General features: G+C 34.9%; 1 protein-coding gene across 1 annotated transcript in view; it reads left to right on the top strand.

Annotated features, from left to right (window-relative positions):
* LOC136031729 (vesicular glutamate transporter 1-like) overlaps positions 1-16,074 on the top strand; it is a 185,317-nt gene that overhangs the window by 79,872 nt on the left and 89,371 nt on the right. The window contains exon 3 of the mRNA XM_065711436.1: positions 11,893-11,943. Coding sequence (XP_065567508.1) covers positions 11,893-11,943 — 51 coding nt within the window. The remainder of the gene's footprint in view (positions 1-11,892; positions 11,944-16,074) is intronic.

Below are 16,074 nucleotides of genomic sequence, written 5' to 3'. Positions count from 1 at the left end.
TTCATATATTTATTGATGGTGATTTGTGGTAGTTTTACGATTGGAAAATTATTTGACTTTATTTTCGCTCATTTTTGGTTTAGTGCAGCTCTTTACTTTTCTTTGAAACATTTATTCTGTGGAATTTTTTTCAATTAATACATCAAATAACCAAGTGAATATTCACTATGATACAAGTGATTATTCTTTCATCCCTCTTCGACCAGGTAATAAGTGAATGATTTTGACAGCCCAATCCATAAAAACAATTTACGCTCAGAGCTTTAAATTTGGCGTGAATTGCTGATAAATCTCAATCTCATGCTTTGATGGTCAGTTATTATATGATTAAATAAAAAAAAACTATTTTTTTAACTGAAAGTAAGGAGCGACATTAAAACTTAAAACAAACAGAAAATACTCCGTATATGAAATGGGTTGTCCCCTCCGCAATCCCTCGCTCTTTACGCTGAAGTTTTTAATTGTTTTAAAAAGTAGAATTGTGGCAAAGAGTCAAACTTTAGCGTAAACAGCGAGGGATTGCGGAGGGGACAACCCATTTCATATACGGAGTAATTTCTGTTTGTTTTAAGTTTTAATGTCGCTCCTTACTTACAGTTAAAAAAACTAGTTTTTTTATTTAATTTCTGAACGTTTTTGAATTAATGCATGTTTGATTTTGGCTCTCCATACATAAATTATTAAAATGAAATTTGCATAATAATTTTTTTTGGCTAAATGGCTTTTTTCTAGTTTTGATCAGACGATTTTGAGAAATAAGGGGTGGGGAAGGAGGCCTAGTTACACTCCAATTTTTCGGTTACTTAAAAAGGCAACTAGAACTTTTAATTTTTAACGAACGTTTTTATTAGTAAAAACCATACGTAACTTAAGAATTAACTTACGTAACAAACTTTTATATTCTTATATGTTTAATTATATATATGAGGGGGTTTGTCCCCTCGTTAATACCTCACTCTTCACACTAAATCTTAAGTTTTGTCCCAATTCTTTAAGAATGGCCCCTGAATCAGAAAGGCCGTAGAATAAATAGTTGAGATTACTAAAAATACTTTAGCATAAAGAGCGAAGTATTTATCTCCTCCTAAATACCTCACTCTTTATGCTAAAGTATCCTTAGAACCCCTTATATGCGTAATAATCTCTGTTCGTTTTAAGTTTTAATGCTACTCCTTACTTTCAATTGAAAAAACTTTTTCATGTTTATATTTTCATTGTTTGTTTTTTTTAATAGTAATGCTAGAAAATCCTGCGCCCTTTTCATTGAATTTCTCTTCCTTCATAAAATATTCCTCCATTACTTTAGTTCGTTACCACGAACTGTTTGATCAGCTTATATAGGTCGGCCTATAAAACAGTTCGTGATAACGGACTGTAGTAAGGAGCGACCCGGTTCAATAGTAAACGAAACTATAAAACATGGAAATGTGATACTAGAAGATACATCAAAAGAATCGTATTTTATGCTGATTTTAAATATATAAATTTCATCCAAAGTTGAGAGCCTGAGGAAATTCACCTTATTTTTGAAAATAGGGGGAAAATACCCTTTAAAAGCTTAAGAATCTTAGCAAAAATCCCACCGTTGCATTCAGTGCATCAGAAAACCCCACTGTAGAAGTTTCAAGCTCCTATCCACAAAAATGTGGAATTTCATATTTTTTTTTTTTGCCAGAAGATCGATCACGTTTGCGTGTTTATTTGTTTTTTTTTTCCCCAGGGTTGATCGTATCAACACAGGGGTCCTAGAATGTCGCAAGAGGGCTTATTGTAACGGAAATTAAAAGTTCTAGTGCCCTTTCTAAGTGACGAAAAAATTGGAGGGCACCTGGGCCCCCTCCCACGCTCATTTTTCTCTAAGTCAAGGATAAAAAATTTGAAATAGCCATTCGTTCAGTAAAGTCGAAAAACCTAGTAACTATGTCTTTGGGGACGGCTTACTCACAGTCCCCTCGACGAACAGAAATTATTACGCATATGAAAGGGTTCATCTCCTCCTAAGTACCTGCTCTTTACGCTAAAATATTTTTAGTAGTTTCTACTATTTATTCTACGGACTTTGTGATTCAGGGGTCATTTCTTAAAGAATTGGGATAAAATTTAAAATTTAGTGTAAAGAGCAAGGTATTAACGAGGGGGCAAACCAAGTCATATACGTAATAAAAGTATACGAATATAGAAGTTCGTTACGTAAGTTAATTCGTAAGCTAAGTATATTTTTTACTAAAAAAAAGGTTCGTGAAAAATTAAAAGTTCTAGTTGCCTTTTTAAGTAGCCAAAAGATTTGAGGGTAGCCAGGCCTCCTCCTTCACCCCCTTTTTTCTCAAAATTGTCCGATCAAAACTAAGAGAACGCCATTAAGCCAAAAAAGATTAATATGCAAATTTCTTTTTGAGTATTCATGTACAGAGAGCCAAAATCAAAGCCTGCATTAATTCAAACACTTTCAGATATTAAATAAGAAAAACAAGTTTATTAAACTGAAAAAAGGGGGCAACTTGAAAATTTAAAGTAAATAGAAATTACTCCGTATATGAAAGGGGCTGTTCCCTCATCAAAGCCCCGCTATTTACACTAAAGTTTTTTACTGTTTTAAAAAGTGGATTAGAGAGAAAGAGTCAAAATTTAGCGTAAAGAGTGGGGCGTTGAGGAGGGAACAGCCCCTTTCATATACGGAGTAATTTCTGTTCGGCTTAAGTTTTAATGTCGCTCCTTACTTTCAGTTAAAAAACTCTTCTTCTTTTTATTTAATATATGATTAAAGGTGTTGTTTGAATGGGGTCTAGACACTCAAAATCCTTGTTTTAGCTGTGCCGGTGGTTTCGTTCCATTTATCTCTCTTCCAAATAGTTTGAAATAACTCGTGCAACATCTATGCTGAAGCCTGTGAATTTTGCTTTAATCTCTTTACAGATAGGTAACGATCTGAACAATTCTAACAGTGCAATTTGCAAAGTCAAATTGTTCTCAAAACTTTAGTCTAAGTAAGAATCCCTGAGAAATCTCAATCTATTCCTTCGATGGTCAAACCGTGTCATAACCACTGACAACATGCATCTATATATATTTAAGGTTGTTTCTGCCCTCGGAAAGGACTGGAAGGTTCTTCTTTTGTCCGTGTCGGTATTTTCGAATATTTTATTGTCTCCCATAATAATTCCAAATAGCCCGGCTGACATCCAAGATGATACCAGTGAATTTTCTTACATTCCTTCTTCACTAGGTAATGAGAACAACGATTCTGACAGCACATTTCGCAAAGTCAAATTCTTCCCACAGCTTTAGCATCGGCAAGAATCAGTGAGAAATCTCATTCTTTTGCTTCAGTGGTCAGCTAATATCATAAGCTGTAATCAGATATCTAGGTCAGCGGACCGTATGAGCCTGATGAGTTGTTCAGTGGATTTTTCCAGATTTGTTCCAGCGATTTGATTTCTAAGCACGGACCTACTTTATAAGATTATTTTCTAATAAGCACAGAGGCAGGATAAATTTTTGGCACAGTAAGAAATTCGCACATAAAATATGAGTGTGTATCCGTGGTTTTATTTTCGATCCTTAGAAAAAACCTAAGACACTAAAAGTACCAAGGACAGTGAAATGAGACCCGATTACTTGAATTACTTAAAAGGAATTATCAAACCACATATACCTCTAAAAAAGTTGAACTGAGAGTTCAGTTTATTATTAAAAATACCTACATATTCAGCTTTGTACTTTTTATCAGTAGGGGGCGCAAAATAAAAATAAAGAAGATACTTAAAAAGAAGAAGAAAAAACGAGATACTAAAAAGAAGATATTTAAAAAAAAGAAGAAAATGAAGTAAGAAAGATATGGCATTAAACAGCTTAAGAAATTGTAGTTGTCTTTGGAAATTAACAGTCTATTGATATCTAAATTTTTACAAAATCGATTTCAAATTTAACTAAATTGTTATGTCCCTTTCTCAACCTTTGCTCTTTACGCTAAATTCTTAAAATTCTTTAAAAGTACTCCTCATTAAAAATCGACGGTCCATGTGTTTGAGTAGTCAAACAGTTCTTGGTAACGAACTGTAGTAAGGAGCGACCCGGCTCAATAGTAACCAAAACTCTAAAACACGGAATTTTGATACCAATAGTTACATCAAAAGAATTTCATTTTAATGCTCATTTTAAATATATAAGTTTCATCAAGTTTAGTCCTAGCCATCAAAAGTTACAAAACGAAAATCATACCATCAGTTTCAGAGTATCAGAGAACTCTAATGTACAAGTTCCAAGCTCCTATCTACAAAAATGTGGAATTTCATATTTTTTGCCAGAAGACAAATTACGGATGCGTGTGTATTATTTGTTTGTTTTTTTTTTTTTTTTTTTTCTTCTTTTTCCCAGGGGTGATTGTATCAACCCAGTGGTCCTAGAATTTTGCAAGAGGGCTCATTCGAACGGAAGTGAAAAGTTCTAGTGCCCTTTTTAAGTGACCAAAACAAATGGAGGGCACCTAGGCCCCCTCCCACGCTCATGTTTTTCCCAAAGGCGTCGGATCAAAATTATGAGATAGCCATTTTATTTAGCATAGTCGAAAAACCTTATAACTATGTCTTTGGGGACTACCTACTCCCCCACAGTCCCCGTGGAGGGGGGGCTACAAGTTACAAACTTTGACCAATGTTTGCATATAGTTACGGTTATTGGGAAGTGTACATGCATTTTCAGGGGGATTTTTTGGTTGGGAGGAGGATTTGGGAAGAGCGGGTTATGTGGGGGAAACTTTCCATGGAGGAATTTGTCATGGGGGAAGAAGATTTCCATGAAGGTGGTGCAGCTCTTTCTAGCAATATTTAAAAAAACAATGAAAAAATAAATATGAAAAAGTTTTTTCAACTGAAAGTAAGAAGCAGCATTAAAACTTAAAACGAACAGAAAATATTACGCATATAAGGGGCTCACCTCCTCCTAATACCTCGCTCTACGCTAAAGTATTTTTAGTAATTTCAACTATTTATTCTACAGCCTTTGTGATTCAGCGGAAAAAATTTAAGCTTTGGTGTAAAGAGCGAGGTATTGACGAGTGGGCGAACCCTCTCATATACGTAATAAAAACATAAGAATATAGAAGTTTGTTACGTAAGCTAATTCGTAAGTTACGTATTTACTAATGAAAACGTTTGTAAGAAACTAAATGTTCTAGTTGCCTTTTTAAGTACCCAAAAAACTGGAGGGCAACTGGGAATCCTCCCCCCTCTTTTTTTCTCAAAATCATTCAATCAAAACTATGGGAAAGCCATTTAGCCAAATAAATAAATATGCAAATTTCGATTTAATTATTCATCTGCGGAGAGCTGAAATCAAAACATGGATTAACTAAAAAAGGTTCAGAAATTAAATTAAAAAAAAAAAACAAGTTTTTTTACCTGAAAGTAAGGAGCGATATTAAAACTTAAAAAGAGCAGATATTATCATGTATATGAAAGGGGCTGTTCCCTCTTCAACGCCCTGCTCTTTACGCTAAAGTTTCTGCTGTTTTTAAAAGTAGAGTTGAGAGAAAGAGTCAAACTTTAGCGAAAAAAGTGGGGCGTTGCGGAGGGAACAGTCCCTTTCATATACGGGATAATTTCTGCTCGTTTTAAGTTTTAATGTCGCTCCTTACTTTCAGTTAAAGAAAAACTGGTTTTTTTTTAAATTTAATCTTTCCTAAAGAATCTATACTTAACAGCCAGAATTGAGCGTAAAGAGCAAAGGTCGAGGAAGAGACAGCCTCCTTCATATACAGAATAATTTCTGTTCGTTTTGTTTTAATTTCGTTCGTAGCTTTCAGTCGGGAAACCTCGTTTTTTTTTATTTAATTTCTGACCGTTTTTCAAATCATGCTAAGAAATCCCCTTCCATCCCTTCTCCCCATTTAATATTTTCGCTAGAAAATCCACCTGGAAATTTACCTTCCAACAGAATTTTCTCCCCTTCCTCTCCGTAGAAAATTACCTAGAAAATTTTCCATATATTTCATAATAAAAATTATTATATCTGAACAATACGAACAAATTGTATAACTTACAGCCCTTTCCCCAGGGCCATGGAGGGTCACATCATCACCAAAAGTATAATTATTGAAACTTTCTACAATGCTGAATCAAATGGAATCAAATCAAATCAAGCCGTGAAAAACCTACGCGTCGCTTACGGAAAAATATCCCCAAACAAAAGCCGTTATAACCGCAACGGTTTGTGCATGATTTATAACGCTTATTGCGCCCCTGTGCTTTTGTTTTTATCAGGCATGGCTCATCTGTTTCGTAAGAAAGATCGACATACTCTACGTACGGCTTATTTCAGATATTGCAAATTCCTCCTCCGGCTTCCTAGATGGCACCGAAACAAAAAAATAATTGCTCGATTTGGTTTAGTAGATGTGCCTTCTCGGATTCGGTCTTCCAGTGATGATTTATGTAAAAAGACTGTCAACTTTATTCACGTTTATGACCCTCTGCAGCCTTTTTTCCATATTGATACTGGTTGATTAATCCATATTGTCTTTTGTTAGTTTCAATTTTGTATTTCTTCGCTGTTTATCGTATTTGTTTTTGTTTATTTATTCATAATACTCCGTACTTTGTGTTTTTTATACTTTACGGGTAATAAAGTTCATTCATTCATTCATTCAATGGCTATCTTAAAGTTTGGATCAGACATGTTTAGAGATAAAATGGTCGTGGGAGGGGGTGAGTTGCCAACCCAATTTTTTTGGTCGCTTAAAAAAGACATTAGAACTTTCGACTTCCGTTCCAATGAGCTATCTTCCCATTTTAGGGCCATTAGTTTGATATGATGACCCTGGGGAAAACAAAGAAACAAAAATAAAAACAAATAAACACACATTCGTGATCTTTGTTCTGCCAAAAAAATATAGGATTCTACATATTTGTATGTATAAGTTAGGAGCCTCAACAGAAGTGTTCTCTAATATTCTCAATGTGATGCGTGATTTTCATTAGGACAGCTTGACTTTCTGAGGGTATTTGCTCCTTTTGGAAAATTAGGCAAACTTTTCAAGGCTCGCAGCTCTTAATTAGCAACATTAATTTTAATGAATTATATATATAGATTTCGAATCATCATGAAAACTCAATTCTTTTGAGACGTCTATTAATACCGAAATTCCGTTTTTTAGAGTTTCGGTTACTATTAGGCAAAGTCACTCCTTGCTTAAAGTTTTTTTTTTATCAAGAACTGTTGGACAGATCGATACCACACAATGTTTGACTGATTGTTAACGAAAACTGCCTAAAAATGTCTGTTTTAATCTCCTTGTTACTCTATTTATAAACAAGTGTCCTTGTACATCAAACAGTTCGTGGTAAAGAACTGTAGTCAGGAGTGACGCAGCTCAATAGTAACCGAAACTCTAAAAAACGGAATTTTGACACCAATAGTTACATCAAAAGAATTGCATTTTAATGTTGATTTTAAATATATAAGTTTCATCAAGTTTAGTCTTGCCCATCAAAAGTTACGAGCATGAGAAAATTTTTCTCTTATTTTAGAAATAGGGGGAAAAACCCCCTAAAAGTCACAGAATCTTAACGAAAATCACATCATCAGATTCGACGTATTAGACAATCCTACTGTAGAAGCTTCAAACTCATATCAACAAAAATATGGAATTTTGTAATTTTTTTTTGCCAGAAGACGTGTTTATTTGTTCGTGTTTATTTGTTCTTTTGTTGGTGTTTTTTCTCTTACCAGGGGTGATCGTATCTATCGTAAACCTAATAACTATTTCTTTGGGGATGACTTAATCCCCCCAATCCCCGGGGGAGGGGCTGCAAGTTACAAACTTTGACCATTGTTTAAGTACAGTGTGACGTGTACAAACTTGTTCAGGGGGACTTTTTCGTGTTGGGGTGGGGGTGGGTTCCAGGGAGGAGGTTGTGTGGGAAAATCTTTCCATGAAGCAATTTTTCATGAGGGAAGCGAATTTCCATTAAGGGGGTGCTGGATTTTCTAGCATTATTAAAAAAAAAACAATGAAAAAATAAATAATTCTTTTTCAACTGGAAGTAATGAGCAGCATTGAAACTTAAAACGAACATAAGATCTTACGTATATAAGGGGGTTCGTCTCCTCCACAATACCTTGCTCTTTACGCTAAAGTATTTTAGTAATTTCAACTATTTATTCTAAGGCCTTTGTGATTCAAGGGTCATTCTTAAAGATTTGGGACATATTTCAAGCTTTAGTGTAAAGAACAAGGTATTGACAAGGGGGTGAACCCCCTCATATTACGTAATAAAAATAAAAATAGAAGTTCGTTACGTAAATTAATTCGTAAGGTACGTATGTTTATTACTAACAAAAAAGTTCGTAAAAAAAAAATCTAGTTGTATTTTTAAGTAATCAAAATTGGAGGGCAACTAGGCCTCATCATCCACTCTTTTTTCTTATTAAAATTGTCTGAAAACTATGAGAAAGCAATTCAGCCAAAAAAAAAAATATGCAAATTTTTTTTAATTATTCATGTGTGGTGAGCCAAAATCAAAACATGTGTTAATTAAAAATCGATCATAGATTTAAAAAAAAAGTTGTTTTAACTGCAAGTAAGGAGCGCCATTAAAACTTAAAACGAACAGAAATTATTTCGTATGTAAAAGGGGTTGACCCCTCCTCAACGCCTCACTCTTTACGCTAAGGTTTTTAGATTATTTTAAAAAGTGGAGTTGTGAGAAAGAGTCAAGCTTTGTTATTCGTTATTAGTTATTAGATTGTAAACAAAATGGCTATCTTAAAATTGTGATCAGGTAAATTTGAAAACATTTGCCTGGAGGGGGGCCTAGCTACCCTCCAATTTTTGTTAATTTAAATAGGGCACTAGAATTTTCAGTTTTCGTATATATGAGCCCTCTCGCAATATTCTAGAACTACTGGGTCGTTACTTTCAGCTCTGGAAAAAAAAACAAATAAACACGCCTCCGTGATCTTTCTTCTGGCAAAACATACAATTCCACATTGGTAGCTTGAAACCTCTGCAGTAGGGTTCTCTGATGCGCTGAATCTGATGATGTGATTTTAATTAAGGTTCTATGACTTTAAGGAGTGTTTCCCCTTTTTTTGGAAAATAAGGCAAAGATTCCCAGGCTCATAACTTGTGATGGGTAAGATTAATCGACTTAATCGAATTTAAAGCGTCACATTCATGAAATATATATTTACCCAGAAGGGTCGCGGTAACCAAGTATAAGTGAGGAGCGACTCGGCCTAATAGTAACGGCAACTCAAAAAATTAAATTTTGACCACAATAAAAACATAAAGAAAATGGGTATTTAAGCAGATTCTAAATATACTAAATTTAAAAAAAAAAGTTTTTTAACTGAAAGTAAGGAGCGGCATTAAAACTCTGTCAAAAATTTGACTCTGTCTATCAACTCTACTTTTTAATGCAATAAATGTGCGACAAGCTTGAAAGCCTACCGTATTTGGTATCAATAAATAAATAAATTAATTAAAAATTTTGGTGTAAAAATCGGTTGTTGAGGAGTGAACAGCCCCTTTCATATACGGATTAATTTCTGTTCGTTTTAAGTTTTAATGTCGCTCCTTACTTTCAGTTAAAAAAAACTTTCTTTTCTTATTCGATTTCCGAAACTTTTTGAATTAATGCATGTTTTGATTTTGGATCTCTGCACATGAATAATTAAAAAAAAATTGCATAGTAATTGAGTTTTTGGCTAAATCGCTTTCTCCTAGTTTTGACCAGACGATTTTGAAAAAAGGAGCGGGGAGTAGGCCTAGTTACCCTCCAATTTTGTTGTTACTTAAAAAGGCAACTAGAACTATTAATTTTATGAAACTTTTTATTAGTAAAAATACACATAACTTACGAATTAACTTACGTAACGAACTTCTATATTCGCATGGTTTTGTTACGTATATGAAGGGGTTCGTCCCCTCGTCAATACCTCGCTCTTTACGCTAAAGCTTAAAGTTTGTCCCAATTCCTTAAGAATGACCCCTAAATCACAAAGACCGTAGATTAACTAGTTGGAATTAATAAAATAATTTTAACTTTAGCGTGAAGATTGAGGTATTATGAGGAGGTGAACCCCTCATTTACGTAATAGTTTTTGTTCATTTTAATTTTTAATGCTGCTCCTTACTTTCAGTTGAAAAAACTTTTTCATTTTCAATTTTTCATTGCTTTTTTAAAAAATGCTAAAAAATCCTGCACCCCCTTCGTGGAAATTCTCTTCCCCCATGAAAAATTCCTCCATGTAAGCTTCCCCTCGCGGAATCCCCTCCCCTCTACCCGCCCCCCCCTTCAACCAAAAAATCCCCCTGAAAGCGTCTGTACATTTTCCAATAATCATAACTATATGTAAACACTGGTCAAAGTTTGTAACTTGCAGCCCCTCCCACGGGGACTCTGGGGGAGTTTGCAGCCCCCAATGAGATAGTTATTGGATTTTTCGACTATGCTGAATAAACAGACTATCTCAGAATTTTGATCCGGTGACTTTGGTAAAAATTGAGCGTAGGAGGGGACCTAGGTGCCCTCCAATTTTTTTGGTTACTTAAAAAGGGCACTAGAACTTCGAATATGCATTAGAATGAGCCCTCTCGCGACATTCTAGAACCACCGGGTTGATGCGATTCCCCTGGGGAAAATAAAAAGAGAAAAAACAAATAAACACGCCCCCGTGATTCGTCTTCTGGCAAAAAATACAAAATTCCACATTTTTGTAGATAGGAGCTTGAAACTTCTGATGTAGGCTTTTCTCATATGCTGAATCAGATGGTGTGATTTTTGTCAAAATTTTAGGACTTTTAAGGGGTGTTTCTCCCATTTTCTAAAATAATACTCATTGAAAGCTCTGATCCATAGAAAATTTGAACGGATGCTTGTTTATTTGTCTTTCGTTTGTATTTTTCCCAGGGGTGGGGGTATAAAACCAATGGTTCTAGTAAATCTAGAGACAACTTACTCAAACGGAAATTTAAGGTTTTACCGCTCTTTCTAAGCTACTAAAAAATTGGAGGGCAGCTAACCACCTCTCTGCCACCTAATTTCCCTCAAAGACATCCGAGCAAAATTTTGAAAAAGACACAATGTTCAGCATAGTTGAAAAATTCAACAAATATGCCTCTTGGGATGCCTTATATATAGCCTTATGGCTCTATATGCCTTATGGCTCCCCGCAGGCTCTGGAGAAAGGACAAATGAAATTTGTCCATTTTGTATATATATATAATTTCTTATTCGGAAATATAGAGACATTTTTCAGAGGGAGGGTGTATGATTGATTTTCATTGGGAGTGGGGGGAGTGACATCCCAAAGTTTTCAGCTGGGAAGGAAGCTCCCTGCAGAATATTCCAGGGGAAATTTTACATGGGCGGAATTCACCAGGATTCGTAGTTGGAATTCGTTGCATTTGTCTCACTTTCTCTTTGGCAACTCAATTTTACATAGGAATATGCTCCGGGGGAACTACACAGGGAAAATTTTCTGCGGGGCTGGAGTCGTTTGTGGAATTTTTTTGTTTTGGGGGGGGGGGTTTCAACGGGAAAACTTTCCATGGGGGATCCAGTGCGTGGGAAAACTTGTCATCCGGGGGAGGGAATGTTTCAAGGAAAAATTTCCTTATATATATATATATATATATATATATATATATATATATATATATATAACTTGGGCCCCTAAGGATACTGAGATTAAAATGAATTGTATATTCAGTGATGAATAGTTAATTGAAAGAACAAAGCGCCTGAAATTGTTTTCATTTAAATTGAATTTCAATCCCCTGTTGCATTTTTAGCATCACCTTTAGCACTTAGCTTGGATTGTAGATAAAATTAAATGCATCTTTTAATGAATTGTTTATTTTACTGATTTATCTCCTGTATTTCCTTCTAGATCCAGAGAGGGCTATGAATCATTCAGCTTGAAAGCAACGAAGGGAGCAGAGTGAGTATAAATTATTATCTTCTTTTAAGATGCAATAAAAATTAATGCAATAGGCATTTTACTAGGAAGACTACTAAAATTTCATTAAAATTGATTATAAATTAATTGTAAATTATTGGATAGCTTTTTTAGTCTTGGCTGAACTTTTCGTTAAGAAGTAACGATGCCAAGGCTATTTTAAAATAAAAAAAAAATGGATTTTTAACTGAGAACTTTTATTGTAAGTGTTTTGTTGTTTTTTATTTTTTCTTTGCTGAAGACGGCCCTTAGATATAGGGCCGAAATATTCAAATAGGTTTTGTTGGTTCACTGTCTTGGGAAAAAAAGTCCTCATTATTCTCTCTTTTGTTGTTGTATTAGGATAGCTTTTATATTATATAATATAATATTAATTGTCAACTACATAAAGCAAAATGAAACTAATGCAATATTTAGTAAGTGACTAGAAAAACCTCTGAGTTAATAAAATTAAAAAAAAATTAAACAGGATTTGACTAAAATTTCATTAAAAATTGATTACAAATAAATTTATTGATAATTATAAGATAGCTTTTATGTTATATCATATATTATTAATTGCCAACTATATAAAGCAAAATTAAACTAATACAATATTTAGTAAGTGACTAACGAAACCTGTGAGTTAATAAAATTAAAAAAAAAATTAAATAGGATCTGACTAAAATTTCATTAAAAATTGATTATAAAAAAATTAATTTTAAAGTATAGGATAGCTTTTATATTATATTAAACTAGCTGTTGGGGTGGCGCTTCGCGCCACCCCAACACCTAGTTGGTGGGGGCGCTTCGCCCCCCCCCCCAAGCCCCCCCGCGCGCGTAAGTCGCTACGCGCCATATTTGTTACGCGCCATGGTAGTTGTGTCCCTATGTCCCACCTGTGAATATAGATATATATATATACTAGCTGTTGGGGTGGCGCTTCGCGCCACCCCAACACCTAGTTGGTGGGGCGCTTCGCCCCCCCCCCAAGCCCCCCCGCGCGCGTAAGTCGTTACGCGCCATATTAGTTACGCGCCATTGTAGTTGTGTCCCTGTGTCCCACCTGTGAATATAATTGTCCATGGGAAAAACAATCAGTATTAAGATCTATACCACATTTTTCTAATGATTGACCTTGAGCTTTGTTAATGGTGATTGCAAATGCTAATCAAATTGGGAATTGCAATCTTTTAAATTGAAAAGGCAGATCCGTTGGAATCATGGGAATGCCAGGAATAAGAACAGCCTCACTCTCAAAAGGCCCTGTCAAGATTGTTGCCTCTATTAGGTTTTCCATTGTTTTTTTTACGGCAAGTCGCGTGCCATTGCAAAGCTTTGGTGGGTTGATATTTCTTAAAAGTATTATTGGTACGCCTATTTTTAGTTGTAGCACGTGTGGTGGAAACCCTGAAAGATCTATGGAATTTAAAAATTCAGATGGATAATTAACCGCTTCATTTGGTTCCAAAACTGTGTCGACTGACTTGTAAAGGACTGCCTGGTCTCGAATCTTGGTCAAAACAATATTGTTGATTTCGTGGACGTCTATATTTTTGGGTGCGAGAATCGCTCTTTCACTTAGCCATTTATTATTTTTATAATTTTTTAGAATATTCGGAAATACTTTTTCAATCAATTCATTTTTGGACGTCACTAAATTACAGAAATCAGCAGGTAGTTGTATACGTCCTGAAATCTAGTCTATCGTATCATAAATGTCTTTTTGTTCCGATGTTAACTTGGAAATGTTATTTTGTACATACGACAATAGATCATTCGTACTGTAACTTTTTTTCACGATCCAATTCTACACATGTCGAAACAGCAGCGATACGGTTAGGTGAAGGCATTCCCAAATCCTGAAGAGGTTTGTTTGCCATACGTACGCACAAATCTTCTATAATAACTAAAGTGTAGTTATAAATTTCTGATGTAAAATCAAAAGTCATATCTGACGTCTCTAACTGTTTTCGATGGAGTATATCTTCGGACATTTTTGACTTATATTTTTCCCATAACTCTGTAGGAGCTGATGGAGAGCAAGTTGTTAAAATGATGCCAAACAATGCACGAATTTGACTTGGGGTTGACGTTTCGCACTAATGGGGAATATGGAACAACCCACTGGTTATCTACTTCGATGGTGGTACCGTTGCCATTGTAGGTTCTTCAGTCATTTTACAATTAGAAATTTCTCTTTCAACGGTCTTCTTACAATTAAAAATTTGTCTTTGAACGATATTCTTAAATACCTGTGTCCTGGTCGTCATTTATATTCCCTGTGTCCCGGTCGTCATTTGTGTCCCGGTATCCCAGTCTGTAATTTCTCTTTGAGTGTCCCGGTCGTTATTTATATTCCCTCTGTCCCGGTCGTCATTTGTGTCCCGGTCTGTAATTTCTCTTTGAGTGTTTTTTCTTTTTAGTATTTTTTAGTTTTTTACATTTTTTCTTTTTTCAGTTTTCTTTTTCTTCTTTATTTTTCAGCTTCACTATGAAATACATATCGCCGAACCTTTGTTTTTTTAACTAAAATCTGGTAGGCATTGATGACCTTATCCTTTGTCAAAATCCCAAACCCAATCATCATCGCTATCATTTTCAGTTTTGATATGTTTTGACTCTCGCTGTCCAGGTGGATCTTCATCTAACTGCGCAGTTTTGCGTTCTTTAGCCTCAAGCCTGTTTCCTTGCTGTTCTTTTGATCCCTCGGCACGCTTTCTTTTCTGACTTTCTCTATCAGCAGCAAGTTTTTTGGCATAGACTCTTAGAGCATCTTCATCGGCTTTTGCCATTGTAAGTTCATCAGTCATTTTAAACTTAAACATTAATAGATTTCTACGTGAACATATATGTCTTAAATATCTTTAATGACGTCACCGTCATAGCAAAAATGACGACAACTAACTTCATGACGTCAGCCGACACAGAAACATGACGTCACCTGATCCACAGACAGACACACAGACAGACAACTTATTTTTATATATATAGATAAAAAAACAAGTTTTTTGAAATGAAAGTAAGGAGCGACATTAAAAGTTAAAACGAACAGAAATTACTCCGTATATGAAAGGGGCTTTTCCTCCTCGACACCCCGCTCCTTACGCTAAAGTTTTTTATTGTTTTAAAAAGTAGAGTTGTGGGAAAGAATCAAACTTTAGCGCAAGGAGCGGGGTGTCGAGGAGAAAAAGCCCCTTTCATATACGGAGTAATTTCTGTTCGTTTTAACTTTTAATGTCGCTCCTTACTTTCATTTCAAAAAACTTGTTTTTTTTATTTAATTTGTGAAATTTTTTGAATGTCTAATTTTGCAAGTAATGCAAAGTAATGCATGTCTGATTTTGGCTCTCCGGACATAAATTATTAAAATGAAATTTGCACATTAATTCTTTTTTGGCTAAATGGCTTTCTCTTAGTTTTGATCAGACGATTTTGAGAAATAAGGGGTGGGGAAGGAGGCCTAGTTGCCCTCCAATTTTTCGGTTACTTAAAAAGGCAACTAGATCTTTTAATTTTTAACGAACGTTTTTATTAGTTAACAAAATACGCAACTTAAGAATTAACTTACGTAACAAACTTTTATATACTTATATTTTTGATTATATATATGAGAGGGTTGGTCCCCTTCGTTAATACCTTGCTCTTCACACTAAATCTTGTTTTGTCCCAATTCTTTAAGAATGACCCCTGAATCAGAAAGGCCGTAGAATAAATAGTTGAAATTACTTAAATTTTTTTTAGCATAAAGAGCGAAGTATTTATCTCCTCCTAAATACCTCGCTCTTTATGCTAAAGTATTTTTAGAACCCCTCATATGCGTAATAATCTCTGTTTGTTTTAAGTTTTAATGCTTCTCCTTACTTTCAATTGAAAAAACTTTTTCATGTTTATATTTTCATTGTTTTTTTTATAGTAATGCTAGAAAGTCCTGCGCCCTTTTCATTGAATTTTTCTTCCCCCATGAAATATTCCTCCAAGGAAAGATCCTCCCATATAGCCCCCTCCCCTGAACCCCACACCCAAACCAAAAAAATCCCCTTGATAACGTCGGTACACTTCCCAGTAACTATTACTGTGTGTAAACATTGGTCAAAGTCTGTAACTTGCAGCCCCTCCCCCAGGGACTGTGAA

This window comes from Artemia franciscana, chromosome 10, assembly GCF_032884065.1.
Source record: "Artemia franciscana chromosome 10, ASM3288406v1, whole genome shotgun sequence".
NCBI lineage: Eukaryota > Metazoa > Arthropoda > Branchiopoda > Anostraca > Artemiidae > Artemia > Artemia franciscana.
Note: the sequence above shows the minus strand (reverse complement) of the source record. Positions and strands in the feature narration are given on the sequence as shown.